Here is a 16841-nt window from a genome sequence, read left to right on the forward strand (position 1 = left end):
GCTGTGGCTTGCTCTGCACCTTCCTCAGCTATGAGTTAGAAATTTAGGTCCGACTCATGTACAAGTCAATCCCCTATACTTTTATTTATTGAGTCAGACCTACATTTCTAGACTTATAGTCGAGTATATACAGTAATACAGGAGTTCTTGAGCGGACACAGCTGAGAGCTCAAATTAGAGTTGTGATAAGACGAATGAGGGATAATTAGACAGAGAACTCCACCCTGTATGTATTTAGAGAGTTCAGCCTATGTATTCCTTCTGTCCTGTACGCGAATTCAGGTCCACTTTAAGCTCCATACACCTGCTTGTTCACTGTAGTTCAAAGGCCGGTTTCCACTACCCGGTATACATCTTGTGGGACGCACGGCAAAAGGGATGCGAGCACTCATTCAGACGGCTTAGCTAGGGTTTTGGGTGCATGCTGCAGAATTGAAGCATGCCATTCAGCACTGCACCACAGTGCGATGTGGACGGCAAAAAATTGAAAGTACAGGCAGAGTTTCCCCGTCCAACCAGCCTGCAGAGAAAAGCTGCCGACTGACGATTCGGGCTGCATTTGGTCCTAGTAGAAACAAGCCCATAAAAGAGAGTGATCCCTGATAGTTTGCAACAATTGACCGACGTTGGAGTACAATTCAATTCAACCATTGCACAACGACGATCGAATCGTTGGCGGAAGTGTGAAAATGAGGAACTGGAGGTGCAAAATTTACCACAGTTGAGTAGAGTAAATGGAGCAATCGTTTATGGACACTACGAATGACTAAAACCGATATGATCAGATCTGATCCATCAGGACAAATCACTGTACATGGACACAAAAAGGAGAAACCGGGAGCCCAATATAGTGTAGTACGTACTGGTAAATAAATGTGAAAAAAGCAAGTATGCAATAATTCTCACAAACCAGGGTTACCCTTCAGGCAACCACTGAATAGGCATCTGGGGAGATTAGACCTGTCCCCACTCAGGATTAAGAAGTCGCTCTTTGTATATCAGAAGAAAGGGGCAACATCCCTCCAACAGGGGTGGATTTAGGTAATGTATCGGCAAAACAGAGGTGCCAAAAGGATAAAAATCGCTAAAAAGTTTAAAATAGGAAGAGGTCAAGGTGGGCTTGCCTCATCCAAGCAGACACAAGATACAGCTGATATTATTCAACAAAAATATTTAGTTACATACTCCAGAAAGTGCAATGCATTTCACAGGCATATCACACTTCCTCAGGCTATGAACGGAGCATATAACTCATGCAAGTCTGGTATCAAGCCTAGCACCTCTGTACATGGACGATAATCGCTGTCTTTTACAGTAATTGGGAAACATTTAAAAAATAAATAAATAATAATTCTCAAATAACCCATTGTTTGTTTCAGGCGATGGTGTGTATACGGAGCTTTATAGGTTGTACATGTCCATGCGACAAGCACAGGAAAATGTACTCATTACAAGATTGGATAACACCTGCCAGCTTATCTGATGCTTATCTGGCAAGCTTTACCATTCAAAGACAAAATATAGCAGCAAAGCAAGCGATCAGTTAACAGCATTTCTATCAGTTTGCCTCCCTGTTCCCAATGCAGCAAAAATAAAGAATCTCATGTCTGAACCTTATTTTAATTAAATCACTTCTCAAGTTTCAAGACTTATTAAGCTGATGCCTCTTTCAGGCAAAGAATTTTGCTGTATGAATAGATGATTGTATTTCACTGAACGCTACAATAAAGTCTCTCCGATGGACTGGAATTCTATTGTGGTTCACATTACATGAACTGGCAGATCACATAGCACACAAAGTGCCAGAAAAACAAAAAGCATCATAAGCTGCAGTCATTTCAATTTTACTTAAAAAGTTAGCAACTAAGCACAGCCGTTTTGAAAATCCTGTGCTGAAGCTGAGCAGTGGACCGCTATCTGCTGAGTCATGGACCGCTAACAGTTAAATGATCCGAAATAAATCATTTAGGTATCAAAGTACGGTATACAAGTATCTTGGCAAGTGCCTTAAAAAAACCCTCTTAGGCCTGGTTTACATAATTTAGCACAGATGGCCGTGCGATCGAAATGCAGCGCATATGATCGCACACCATCTGCGTCGTTATGCACTGCGCTGCTGATCCCATTCACTACAGTGAATGGGTCAGCACTGTGATTCCTGAAAAATGCATTCAGCAGTGCGATAGCGCATCGCACTGCTGCACAGCGCATATGATGAGAGCTGCAGAAGTGCTGTCTATGCACTTCTGCCGTTCTTGCGTGTTGCACAGCAGTGCATATGATGTGAAAGAGTTCTTTGGGCTAGTTCATGGAGCACTTTTTCAGGAATTTCCAGTGCTTTGCCAGCAAGGCACTGTGCCAATGCAATTCAATGTAAGAGTTGCAATAAAATAGCAATCATGTTTCATGTAGCATTTTTTTTTTCGAGTGATTGCGACTGAAGGAATGGTGATAAACTGCATCTTCCTTCAAAAGTGTACAAAAATAACAATGCAAGATGGTTTTGCAATATGTTTCATCACATGATCCTTGGCTGCCGATTTCTGAAAATAAAGCCTATGCTTTGGAGGCAGAGCTCAGTCAGCTTGATATGTAAAACCAAGTAAATGCAAGTTTACTGGTACAGTATAGCAAAAGGGTAGTTAAATGTACTTTGGTAGGAAACCCGTCACTGGGACCCCCTGGGATTCCCATCCATCCACATACGTGCCTCATGACACACTGTGCCGTTTACGCTATGCGCGTCACCCATAGACTTGCATTACAGCAGGTTCCATGCGCAAGCACAGAGTCTGCAGTAATGCGCTGCTGCCCTTGCATCGCCTCAGCAGCTTCAGGATGCACCGCATTGTAATGCATTCAGTGTGAAAGGTTTCATTGCTTTATCATTACTATGCGGCAGATTAGGGCAATGCAAGACACGTTTACCCTGCAAGTGTGAAGGGCCTGCCTTTGACATGGGAGACCAGGGTTCGAATCCTGGCTAGGGTCAGTACCTATTTAGTAAGGAGCCCTCAGGCTAGACTCCCTAACACTGTAGGGTGGCATATTGAGCGCATCCTTGTGGCTGCAGCTCTTGAGTGCTTGGAGTCCGTGAGGAGAGAAGCACAATATCAGATTATTATTGTTAAAGAAATCTTCAATTTTTCACTTACTTCAGCCTTACTTCAAAGGAAGCTTGCAGCAAGAGCACTTGGCAGGATACTATCACTATCCCAGCATGCAAAAAATGCCCACTTGTTCCACATCCTTGTGGCTGCAGTAGAATTAAGCCAACTGCAATGAACAAATGAACACCTAATCTACATATCTGTTCTGGGTTAAAGTGGACCTGAATTCTTGCACAGGACACAAGGAAAACGGAACAAAAATGCACCATGTATGTATTTAAAGAATTTCGCCTGTGTAATTCCCCCTCATTTGTGTCTAATCACTAGTTTTAATTTGATCTCTCCCCTGTGTCACATGACTGCCTATGGCAGAGAGGGCGGATAAGCCCATTTGAAAGCACAGGCTGTAAACAACATGTCTGCTTTATTGATTTAGGAAAGTAGAAACTGTGCAGATTTATTTTAGGATTTGTATCACCTGTAATAAAGAAATGTTTTTTTTTTTGTTTTGTTTAAAGGTTACTATGCTGTTGTGTATCTTTTAGAGCAGAGAGGAGTTCTGAGTTCAGGACCACTTTAATGATGAAAACTAGATACCGGTAACATACTGTATATCCAGTCAGTATTATAAAGAACCCTCAATCTTAAATCAGGAGAAGAAACTGGCACTGCAACAGTGAAACCATATCAAATATGTCTGCTTTATAGCACAAGAACTTTTGGTTGGTTACAGTTTAGCGTTAGCAGTAAGGTCACATACAGTAGCTCTGTAATGTATCAAGCAACACAAAGGTTAGTGTGGCAGCAGTTAGATTGATTCTCAGACCTTTGCTGAAATCTGACCAAGAGGTGCACAGAGGTAAATTGCTTACTGTACTTTAATAGATTTCCTATTTGAGAGCAATCAGTCATTTGGCAGACTGGCGACGCGTGCTATCAACTTCTATTGTGCTAGCTGTGCCCATTTCCTCCGAATAGCTGTATACTGCAGCACATGAAGAATTATTACACCTAAGTATATGACGTAGATGTGCAGAGATATAAAAATTCGTAACACAATCGCAAATGTCTTGTTGCTTCAATTTCATAATTTTATTTATTCAGGCAACTGGAAAAAGGAAATAAGCAGCAAAACATATTTTATGTGCAGATTCGTGGTCACACAGCCAATGGTCTCCTGCAGCCTGGCAAGACTTGGCAAACTGGCAGTTCAGACTTCAGAGCACTACTCTCCCATGAAGCACTGCATGAAGGTTAGGGATGCATCACAAAATGTACTACATCCAATCAAAGGATAGGCCAGGAAGAGGAGCAGGGTGGCAGTCAGGCATTTGACCGCAAATGTGGACATGAAATCAAGGTATTTGTAAAAAGTTTTATTTTTACTATGGATGGGGTTTGGAAGGTTAGAGCGAACTCCTGTTACACTTCCCTTGTTGGTTTCCTGTTTTGAAGTATTTCTATCACTTCCTGTTCACAACTTTTAGTCACCAGAACAGAAAGTGGAGGAAGGCTAAACAATACTGACTGAGATGATTCAAAGAAATAAATCTGTAAAAACGTACCAGTTTGTATTGCTGTCATATATAGGTGCGTACACACGCACTACTAACGAGGACGGGTCCGTCAGACCCTCCAGCTCGGCGGTCGTTCTCCCGACAATAGTGCGTGTGTACAGTCTATCTGCAGACTGATAAGGCTGTTTCTGAACGATGTACACACGCACTACTGTCGGAAGAACGACCGCCCAGTGGGAGGGTCTGACGGACCCATCATTCTCTTTAGTAGTGCGTGTGTGCACCTTTAGTCCAGTCTGGAAAGAACGCCCCATCTTCCTGTATGTTTTTACAGTCTGCATTCATAGCAATGAACTGTGTGTCACTGGAGCAGGCAGTGAATACCTGTCGGACCACAATGAAGATTGGTTCACACATAAAAAGGTGTCCAGTCCTGTCAATTTTTGACAGTTGGCATGTGTTTCTATGGCGGTGTTCACACATAAAAGGTGTACATTTCCAGTCCAGTTCTGTCATTTTTGTATGTGTTTCTGTGGGTGTGTTCACACATAAAAGGGGTACGTTTCCGGCCCAGTCCTGTCAGTTTTGAATGTTTCTATGGCTGTATTCACACATAAAAGGTGTACATTTCCAGTCAGGTAAAAGTGATAGAAATCTTATCCAAAACTGATGCATAACGGACAGGCAAATACTGGAATGGACCGGAAATGTGCAGATTTATGCGTGAACCAGTTCTGAACCAAGCATACAGGTGCACACACGATACAATAAAATGATCCGATTTTACGGCAATTCGATAAATATATGATCTGCTCCCCCCCCCCCCCCCCCCCCCATTCGACTGAAAATTCTGACCGGTTTTCCCATTATTTTCTATTTTTATTGAACCGGAATGCTGGAAATTTTTCTTCAATTTTTCTAAAGTTAATATGGTGTGTGTCAATTTATTAATACACACACCTCAGCAAATTTCTTAGGGCCTTGTTTCCACTACTCGCAGATTCTGGATGCAGAAAAACTACAATGAAAGCCTATGGGGCTGTTTCCACTACACGAGATATTTCTGATGCAGATTTCCCATAGGCATTCACTGGAGTTATTTTTCTGCATCCAGAATCTGCGTATTTGGGGAAAATTTTAATGTGTGTGTGTAACATTTCAAAAATATGACCAATGTACCAATCAGTCAGAAAAAAATGTATTGCAATCCTTGAATCTAACAGATATTTAAAAAATTGTATGGTGTGTGGCCACCTCTAAGCAGTTCTCTTTCTAGGGTAGTGAAGGCTAAAATTTCAAAATTGTTCTGGTGGTTAACAATCATAACTACATAAAATTCAGTAAAGCTGTAAAAACAAAGAAAAATAAACAACTTTTTTGGAGTCTCTCCAGCATACCATGTGCAATCCACCGGCAACCACGCGGGGCGCAAATACGGAAGAGGCGTGTGCAACACAGCAGCGGATGCCAGGCTGGTAAAGTATTAATGCAGGGAAACTGGGGGGTACATGTACATGGGGGGGGGGGGGGGGCAGCCGAAAGATCTCATGCTGAAATCGATCAGGATCTGGCCTGTGGTTTAAGGCACCAACAGATCTCTCTCTGATCAGATACGATCAAAGAAAGATCTGACTATTGGTCGATCAGCCGCCAAAATCGCTAGATGTATGGTTACCTTTAGGACAGCGTTACTTTTACCTCGCTTGATAGCTTTACTGATTGGTAATAAACTTTATTCTCCTATTATGCAACCGTTGTAAGAGTTTAATAATAAAAAACAAAAACTGTGGAACAGGGACTGATGTCATTGATTCTATGTACATTGTGCAGCACCATGGAAAATGTAATCTCTGTATACTGCCCTTTCCTGGCCCAACACAGACTGAATTCCAATGCACTTCACTGATTATGTTTCACAACACGCCCGTGCTACGGTAACGTCACTAGAAGAGCAGGCGGAAGGTCCAGATCACATTATTTACTTCAGATTGGCCAGTGTGAAAGGTCATATGTCTCTCCAGGATATCCTGGTTCACTCATTTGAGTCAGTGTTTAATCATCCCATCCAGTCATTTGAACGCAAACAGAGACATGGAGTACATGTAATTTGTGGTCAAGCAACTGAGCCACTAAGTAAGGTTGTGGCAGATGGCAATTACTCGTCCTAACCGAAACATTGCTGTAAAAATGAAAGTCTGTTAGAAATGAGGTTCCAAGCACAAGAACAGAGCTGGATAAACTCCAATGCGGCTTTTTGTAGAACTTGGTTATATAAATCCTAGGCAGTAAATTAAAGTAGAAGACTCACAGCCAGTGCGAGTTATAGAGCATTTTCCCCTGTAGTCAATAAAAAAGCACATCATTTGACACGTGAAACTCCAGTGTTAAAAGCCCCTTACTTTCAGGTAAAGGCAAATTTACAGACAGAAAGAGGAAGGCTTGTGGAGATGTTCCCTCCAATCACTCTCCACTTATAGGGAACCAAGCACCATTTTTAGCACCCTGGGCATCTTAATAGCGCATTTAAATGCATGGCAATAATGTGGCTCATTGCTAAAAAAAAAGACCTTCAATTTTTACCTCTTCTTTTTACATTTAAAAGTTTAGCAGAGGCTTTTTACCCTACTTCCACATCCTCGCCGACTGCATAAATTTCAGGCAGATAAGGACTGACGTCATTATTTGATAGCACACATTAGCAGAAGTTTTTATGAGCCGGGGGCTGGTCGCAGTGGTATTTCTATGGAAACGTCCGCTCGTTCCATGTCAGTTCACGGAGGGAGTCTCCGTAAACAGCCTGCGAGCCTCCGATCGCGGCTCGCAGGCGAAATGTAAACACCCGGGGAAGAAATCCCTGGTGTTTACGTCGCACGGCGCTGCTGTCACAGCAGCGCCGTAAAGGAGATCGGCGATCCCCGGCCTCGGATTGGCCGGAGATCACCGCCGTCTGATAGGCTGAAGCCTATCAGAGGCGGTACAGGACGGATCGCCATCCTGTACCGCCCACAGTAATGAGAGGGAGGGCGGAATAGCGCTGCGGAGGGGGGCTTTGAGGAGCCCCCGCGCAAGGCACAAGGCAGCGATCAGACCTATCCAGCAGGACATCCACCTAGTGGGGAAAAAAGGGGTTTTTTTTTTGGGGGGGGGGGGGGGGTTGGGGGTGTCTGATCACCCTGCCTGCCACACGATCTGTGCTGGGGGCTGAAGAGCCCACCCAGCACAGATCAATGAAAATTACTGCTGTCCTTAAAGGGGAACTTCAGCCTAAACTAACATACTGTCATCAAGTTACATTAGTTATGTTAATTAGAATAGATAGGTAATATAATCTCTTACCCACCCTGTTTTAAAAGAACAGGCAAATGTTTGTGATTCATGGGGGCTGCCATCTTTGTCATGGGGGCAGCCATCTTTTTGGTTGTAAGGAGGTGACAAGGAGCAGGAGACACAGTTCCAACTGTCCTGTGTCCTGATAACCCCTCCCAGCTGCACACATTAGGCTTCAAATGTCAAATTCAAAATGTCCCAAAAAAAATTGCACCAAAACAGCAGAACGAGAACAACATCAGAAATCCCATCATGCTTTGCACAGCATCAGGGGAAAAAAGCCCGGGCAGTTTTCTTCTGTGCAGTTAAAAATGAGGCTTGTATAAGAGAAACAAAGTTCTGATGCTGTGAAACTGTTAAAGAAACACCAGGCCTTTTCAATGCTGCTGAGTCGATTTTTAGTCCGGAGGTTCACTTTAAGTGGTTAAAGACTTAAGAGAAGTCACAGATGCTATTTGCACACCTTCCTCTGGATAAATAATGGGTTATTGGGGGGGGGAGTTAACGTGGCAGTTCCCATCCAGGGGTGTAGCTAAGGTTTTTGTGGCCCCAAGCAAACTGTAGGCTGTGGCCCCAACCCGCGGCGCGCCGAAAAATGGGTGTGATTATTGTGCGGAAAGTGGGCATGGCCATGACATGTGGGTGGAGCCAGGGTGTGGCCATGACATGTGGGTGGGGCCAACTGCATGATGCTTACATGTCCATATGGACAAAAAAAAAATTCGATGTAAAAAGAGGTAGAGAGAGGGCGACACTGGGAGGAAGGAGGGCGACATTGCATGGAAGGGGAGGAGGATGACACTAGGTGGGGAGGAGAATAACACTGGGTTGGGAGGTGGGTGATACTAATGGGGTGACAGACACTAAGTGGGGAGGAGGGTAATAGGTAGGTGCCCCCATAGGTAGGTAGGTGTAGGTAGGTGGCCCCATAGGTAGCCAGGTGGCCCCATAGGTAGCCAGGTGGCCCCATAGGTAGCCAGGTGGCCCCATAGGTTGGCCCCATAGGTAGCCAGGTGGCCCCATAGGTAGCTAGGCATAGGTAGGTGCCCCCCGTAGGTAGCTAGGCATAGGTATGTGCCCCATAAGTAGCTAGGCATAGGTAGCTAGGCGTAGCTAGGTGCCCCCTTAGGTAGCTAGGCATAAGTAGGTGTCCCAGTATAGGCAGCTAGGCGTAGAATAGGTAGGTGCCCCCGTAGCTAGCTAGGTATAGGTAGTTGCCCCCGTAGGTAGCTGGGCAATGGGCATAGTAGCCAGGAGGGCAGGGAGGTGGGTAAAAGGTGCAGACAGGTGGGCGAGGAGAGTGGTGGCTTTGCCAGGAGTCATGCACCATTCTTACTTCCGGTTCCTGCAGTCCATGTGGAACACAGAACTGGAAACATCCGGCGCATAAACCCGGATTCAGGGAGGGCGGGCAAGCAGATGGAGGGGGCGGAACTAAATCGGCCACTCTATTGGTGGGTGGGCAGGGACAGAGCCTTCCCCTCGCCGGCGTCTGCCCGCCCCAAGTCCCAAAAGCAGCCGCTGCGGCCAGTGCGGACGGAGGACAGTGTGACGTCACGACAACGTCACGGAGCCTCCGAGGCCCTTCAAAACATGAGGCCCCAAGCAGCCGCTTGGCTTGCTTGGTGCATGGCGGCGCTCCTGCTCCCATCACTATTAGAACCAGGAACAAACAAGTAGCACTTGGTTAATTGGGAGTGAATGGGCCAGGGAAGAGGATGATATAAGGGATCATCATGGCAAGCAAGCCCCTTCCTGTCTAAAAATGTGTCTTTAGCCAAAAGTAACTTTCTTCAAGTAGCGATTATAAGGACCAGGAGAAATGAGGAGAGGAGTGTACATGGTTCAGAGGCTCCAAAGTCTCATAAAATTATTAAACACAGTTTCAAAATAAAGGCGGAAAAGGAAAACTTACATCCTCCTGAGGCAAAAAATATCAATGGTGAGGTTAAAGTGAACCAGAGACGAAGCACCCCCATGTATTTACCATATATATCAGTGGGAATATTAGAGAAAACACCTACTCTCTTCTCTGTTTCATTCCTCACTGCTCAGCCTGCCTGTTCTCAGCCCTGATAAATTTCCCCACTGAGCATTCAGTCAGGCTTTGCTCAGGAATCATATCTGAGTCTACCTTCTCTGATGTCTTTTCAAGCCCAAGCCTGCCCCCTTCTGGCTCTGCTATAAAGATTCCTGAGCAAAGCCAGACTGAATGCTCAGTCAGGGATTTTATCAAACATAGCCAAGAAATGAACAGCGCTACTTAAAAACAGATGAGTGCTTACCTGCAAAAAAGTGCACACCCCACTCATGGGATTCAAATACACAATGAGCATACACATGACCTGTCTACTACTTGGAGGATGTTAGTTTCCGCTAACAATTTGCAATTTGTTAGGTACTTGTCCCTCCCACTGTCGAAGAAGTCTTTCCTCCATGGGAGGGGACCTAACACTAACTAAATTCTACCTATGCATATGCATAGCCTGGGCGCGCTACCAGTAAAATTGAGAATTGCGCAAAAAAAGTGGGATCAGCGCATCACCAGGCCGCCTCTGAATGGCCTCAGCTCAGAGATGCGGTGAGCCCCCCCAGAAACTGCAAACGCACCTTGAACCCAAACAGAGGCTCTGCATATACACCAAAGGGATTTTATCAGGGCTGATAAGAAGCAGGCTGAGCAGTAAAGGATAAAACAGAGTGCAGGGTAGGCGTTTTCTCTAATGTTCCCACTGATATATATAGTAAAAAAGGATGAGGGTGCTTCGTCTCTGGTTAATTTTAAAAACTGTAATTTTATTGATCTAAATAAATATTACTCTCATAGACTGCAACGCCTTTCTTGGGACTTGGTTCCTGCTAGTTCAAGCATATAAAGAGAGTATAATCTCCAATGAGCCGTACTAGAGCCTCGCGACTGGGTACTGTTCTGTGCAGTGTCTGGGACAGTACTGAGTCGCAAGGCTCTACTACGGTTCATTGGCGATTTTACGCTGTGAATAAGCCCGAAGAAGCGGGAACCTAGTACCGAGTACAGCACTGCAATCTATGGGAGTTTTGTTTATTTTGGATCAATAAATTACAGTTCTTAACCTCACCATTGAGTTTTTTTCCTCCATAGGAGGTTACCTAAAATAGCTTTGCCTCGGGCCAGGTAGGTCTAAAAAAAGTTTTACTTTAAAAGTGCTTGCAGGCTCCTTAATCTTAGCTTAGGCAAGCCATATATAATACAAGAAACAGTACAAGGGCTTATTTTTTTTTAGACTTTTCCGTACCTGGCTCCGATACAACTCTGGCACTTTATTTGGTCTGAGGAAGAGGGTGCAAGACCCACCAAACGCATTGCCTGTGCTTATTAAAATTTATATTTTTATGACTGTTATTGAGGTAAGCCACCTCTATTTTTAGCTGTTTTTAACTCCGTTTTAGCTACTCCTGGGCGCCTCTTACAGTGGCAGTGGCTGGAAAGTGTAATGGTTAAGGGCTCTGCCTCTGACACAGGAGACCAGGGTTCGAATTTCGGCTCTGCCTGCTCAGTAAGCCAGCACCTATTCAGTAGAAGACCTTAGGCAAGTCTCCCTACTACTGCCTATAGAGCACGTCCTAGTGGCTGCAGCTCAGGCGCTTTGAGATCGCCAGGAGAAAAGCGCGATATAAAGGTTATTTGTCTTGTCCCTTTGTGCTTTTCACCCTCGTTTGGGAGGGGTGTACCTAGTGGCTTTGCCATCGATGGGACCTTTTTTGTTTTTCCGAAGAGTACGACCGCTCCCAGCTCCAGCTGGAAACCAGAGTGGAGCCGGGTTCAAAGATCTCCACCTGCTTTCAGTGGTTGGTTACCCCTTGTGTAACCCTCCTTTGTGAGTTCACTAATTGTTTTTGTTTTCCAGTACTCTGCTTGAGACATATTGAAACATTTGGGCTCACGTTGTCTCTGCTTTCTCCTTTTTAGGGTGTTTGGTAACCCTACCTTGCAGTCACAATGAGTCAAGCCCCGAATACGAAAAGTTAGATGAAACCTGGACGAAACAGCCGGTAAAAAATGTAAAAGGAATCATTTGTTATTAATTAACATTATTCAAAGCAAATACAGATATGATCACTACTGCAGCAGTATGACTGCAACCTCTGCACTCCCTATTGCTATGCCACTATCAACTATATCTAGCAAGCTAGGCCTATTACTGCAGAGGAAAGCAGAGACTGTAGCAAGGATAATTCCTTTATTATAGATTCTGTAGCTGCTTCTTACTTCACTGAAGACAAAACAAGACATGCAGAAAAGAAACATGCTGCCTTGTAAGAGTTTATCTAAATAACTCGATCTCAATGCAATTGCAGTCTACATCCCAGACCACAAAAAACAACATGTAATGTGTCAAACACTAGCAATGGAAACATTTCATCTGGCATCCGTGTGCTCCTCGCTGCTACAGCCTGCACAGTGTGATAAGCTGAACTATGCCAGAACAGGCTAGCAGATCAGTCATGCATAACATGAAATGAGGGTAAAGCATCTAACTCAGCAAATACAGCAGGGCTTCTTCTACTGAGAAACCACATCCATGTATCACTCAGATGCCAAGTTTACCTACTAAAGCTCCCACCTCTGTTCTCAACAAAGAAATACATGGCTTAATCAGTGAATAGATTTATGCACTACACTCGCTTTCCTAGGATACAGCAAGTCACAAAAATAACTTAACTTTTTTCATGTTGCAGATTTATATAGCGCTGACATCTTCCGCAAGTCCATAGTCAGGTCGCTCAATGGAGCTCACAATCTGATCTCTGCCATAATCTAAGGATAGTGTACTGGCTAAGGGCTCTGACACAGGAGACCTGGGTTCAAATCTCGTCTCTTCCTGTTCAGCAAGCCAGCATCTATTTAGTAAGGAGTTCTTGAGCTAGGCTCCTTAACACTGCTACTGCCCATAGAGCTCACCCGAGTGGCTACAGCTCAAGCACTTTGAGTCAGCCAGGAGAAAAAGCGCAATAGAAATGTTATTTGTCATGTCTAAGGCCAATTTGGATTAGCTTATCCGCATGTTCTTCGGATTTGGGAGAAAACCAGAGTGCTTGGAAGAAACCCAGGCAACAACGTGGCGCATATACAAACTCCATGTCGATAAAGTGTAGGCCCAGAACCCTAGCACTGCCCATCTTAACCCACACTGAAGTTATACACTGTATGCTGATCTAGAGACATGAATAGCTACATACTCATGGTCAATTAAAAGGCTTTCTATATTTTTGTAGCATCTCTGTTATCCACCAGTCAGTTTATTTCCCAAGTCTGTAAGTAGATACACTAGGAGAGACTTTCAGGGTCATTACACGTGATGGTCAATGACATGCTGATAATACTGAGCTGATAAGTTTATGCAAATTTATGCAGCGTGGCATAGGACCAATTAAATTTAGCAGCTACTGCATTCCATTGTCCATTTTCAAGTTCCGTAAAAGAAGTAAAAAAGCTGCACCAACTCTGAATTATTCGTGCCTCATTGATGATCACTAGTTATAATGCTTGCACTCTCTCCCACTCATAAAATGCCAGCACCTCTCCTGGGAGTGCCCTGAGATAATGAGCATGCAACAAGGTTTGCAGGCATAGAGATAGATAGGTGGAATATATTACAGGTAGTAGTAATCCCATCTTTTGGTGTTCCTGACTATCCAGGCTTATGAAGGCTGGCAGTCATATGACAGGCAAAGAAGGGGAGACAAAGCCCAGAACAGTGATGTGAGTATGTACTCTAAACCGCCGCTATCCCTTCCTGGAGGTAGCCCATAAATGTACTCAAAAAAACATGTTTTACGGGTGTCACCAGCAAGAATGAATGAATCAAATTGAGCTCTGTGCTTTATGACCACAATTCAGCCCGTTTGAAAATAACAATTACCAGTAGATGGTCCTTTTCTTGGCCTGAAGGGAGTGTGCAAAGGGTCATGACTTTCTTCCGTATTGGTGTGAGTGGGGTGTGTCGCACTGGGAAAAATCCACAGCCGTTTACTAAAAGGATGCAACTTTTTTCCCTCTCTTGCTCCAGTCACCGCAGGGCTAAATACTCATATATACATACTAGTCGGTTTTCGACTAAAATTCTGGAGTCTATCCTATCCAAGAGCCCTCAGTAAATTTTAAGGCACCAGCTTCACTAAGTAAAACCCCAAAATCCTTGGCTACCCGATTCCCGGGATTTGTCCAGCCCTGTACACTGAAGCAAGCAGTGACCATAAGAAGGGAGCGTGGCTGCCATATGCAGGGCTGTGGAGTCGGCACAAAAATCATCCCACTCAGACGCCTCAGTTTATGAAACCACTGACTCTGACTTCAGGTACCCAAAATTTCTCCGACTCAGTCTAATTTTTATAAAGGCTATGGATTTGGTTCAAATATCATTCGACTGACTCCTCAGTTTATTGAAACTACCGACTGCGAATCCAGGTACCCAAAATTGCTGCTACTGACTCCTTGACTCCAAAGCCCTAGCCATATGCAACAGTGGGCATCACCTGCTGGGATTTTGCAGATGATTTGTCAGCAGCATCCCTGCCACAAATAAAAGATATAACTTTTTCTTTCCACAAAGCATCTTTATGAAATTTTCTTTAGTTTAAAAAAGAATTCTAACACGGATTATTTCTCATTCATACCTTTTATTTTCTTTAAATCGTATCTTAGGACATACCTGAAACATCGTACCAGTGGGCCCCATTAGTGATCCCATCGGGGAAAACCTCACCCTCTTCATCCTTACACTTTGGTCTTCCAGTTTTCATGATGGGGTGGTTTGAGGCATAGGCTTTGGCCAGATATCGGAACACTTTGTCATCTGACGATTGGCTATAGAAACCTGTCTCCGTGTGAGCGCTGGAGTCATCAAAGGGATAGCTGGCCACCACTGAGCCTCCATGCAGGTTCCCAGAAAGCACAAATCTGGACAAAGTCAACACAAATAAGCTTACAGATCATCCAAACAACATAACACATATTTGCAGATAAGATTCAACTAGGTTAAAGAGACATGAGGCGCAAATGAACGGATGAGATAAACAATTGTATCTATCCTCGTCCTCCTAAAAAGGACTTTTAGATATAAAATAAAACTGTGGAATATTTAAATCTACTTTTTAAGTTTTGACTGTTTTCATTTGTCTCTGCTTAATGACACGGTCATCAGAGTATGCCAGAGCTAATATCTATGAACTATTAACATTATTTTTATCTCTTTCCTGCTTTCAGAAGCCATTTACTGCCAGGAAAAAAAGTGTTTTATAGCTTTAGTTCTTTATCAGTAAGGGTTACCCCATAGTCCAACAAGGTACTGACCTGGACAGAAACTTACTTGCATACCTGATTTTTAACTCTTTCAGGGAGAGAAATTAAAAAAAAAAAATGAAACAGCAGTTATTTGTGTGCATGGCACTGTGCATACACACGTCTATCTCATCATGTCACCTCCTGTATCCTTTAAACATGAAAATGGCTGGATTAAAGAACGTGTGACTGTGAAGCAGATTTGTAAACCATAAATGAGCAAACATATAACAGAAAAAACACTCAAAATAAATAAACCAAGAAAGACTACCATGTTGGATTATAAATACAACAATGCAGCTATCTTGATAAATCATTCAATCGTTATTAAATGTCCAAAGCTAATAAAAACAATTAAAAACCAAAGAGGAAGAGGAAGGAGCGGAGCAATGGGTGTATTCATAGTCATTACATTAGGGATCATAAATAGAACAATGGCAAATAGTCCAAGTATTATATACAAAAAGATCAGTAATTGATTAGTCCAACTAACAGATATCCACCACAGAAAAACGATATCACTAAAAATGCCCATGATTCAATACTCAGCTACGACAATCACAATAAAGTGAACACTGACAATATCCAATGTCATGAAAATAGGGCTGTGTAGAGCTCCTATACTAAGTAAATAATCATAGCCCAAACAATAACAGATACTTCTATAAGTGACAGTCGACAGTAGATAGATACTGCTGGTATGCTGTGAAGAACGGTAGCACACGTAAAGTTTACCGCGATTTATGAAGTTTATGTAGCAAATTGTGCAACTTGCTTTACACATGCATCACTTACGTTGCTGAAGTCGCTTGTGTAAAGGGAGTTACATAATTTGTGTAACTTGCTATGTAAATTGCGTAAATCGTAGTAAAATGCACATGCACGGGTTAAGTTTACCATCCTTTTATGAAACTATTCCAATGATTAATGAAGGCAGACGTGAAGAGTTTGCATGCGCTTTTACGCAATTAAAATGCACTAGAAAAACTACCAATGTAAATCAATGGGATCACTCACATACTACAGGGATTTTTGGATGCAGGAAAAAGCTCCCAGCCAGTTGCATCCACTTGGACAACTTTTATGGCCCATACTCACGGGCAGCAAATGTTGCCTGTCGCCAGCACACGTGAGCGTGTGGGCGACAGGCCGGCGACAGCTCTTCGCCAGGTCCCTCCGCGTACACACGCGGAAGAGGGACCAGCGGCATGACGGAAGCTGTCGCCGACGTTCCTCCTCCCCCCACCGGAAGCTCGCCGGAAGCTCTGTGTACCTCAATGGAGGTTGCTGTCGCTAGTCCGCGTACTCACGCGGACTAGCGACAGCTGCGGCGGAGTTGTGGCAGCGACTGTCGCCAGGCGATTGAACTTTTCAATCGCCTAGCGACATCAGCGACGGGCGACAGTTCGGGGTGCGCGCCCGTTGCGGGCGACAGTTCGGGGTGCGCGCGGCCCATACTCACGGGCGACCTGTCGCCGCAACACGCGCGCGCCGCGTGTTGAGGCGACAAAAGTCCCTCGTGAGTATGGGCCATTAGATTAGCTGTAGTGGAAACTGTGAATGTTT

The 16841-nt window shown here is 44.1% G+C and overlaps 1 protein-coding gene across 1 annotated transcript in view; it reads right to left on the reverse strand.

Moving 5' to 3' along the window:
• Positions 1–16841, reverse strand: part of CPD (carboxypeptidase D) — a 159822-nt gene that overhangs the window by 94428 nt on the left and 48553 nt on the right. The window contains exon 2 of the mRNA XM_068270312.1: positions 14647–14894. Coding sequence (XP_068126413.1) covers positions 14647–14894 — 248 coding nt within the window. The remainder of the gene's footprint in view (positions 1–14646; positions 14895–16841) is intronic.

Source organism: Hyperolius riggenbachi, chromosome 2 (assembly GCF_040937935.1).
Source record: "Hyperolius riggenbachi isolate aHypRig1 chromosome 2, aHypRig1.pri, whole genome shotgun sequence".
Classification (NCBI taxonomy): domain Eukaryota; kingdom Metazoa; phylum Chordata; class Amphibia; order Anura; family Hyperoliidae; genus Hyperolius; species Hyperolius riggenbachi.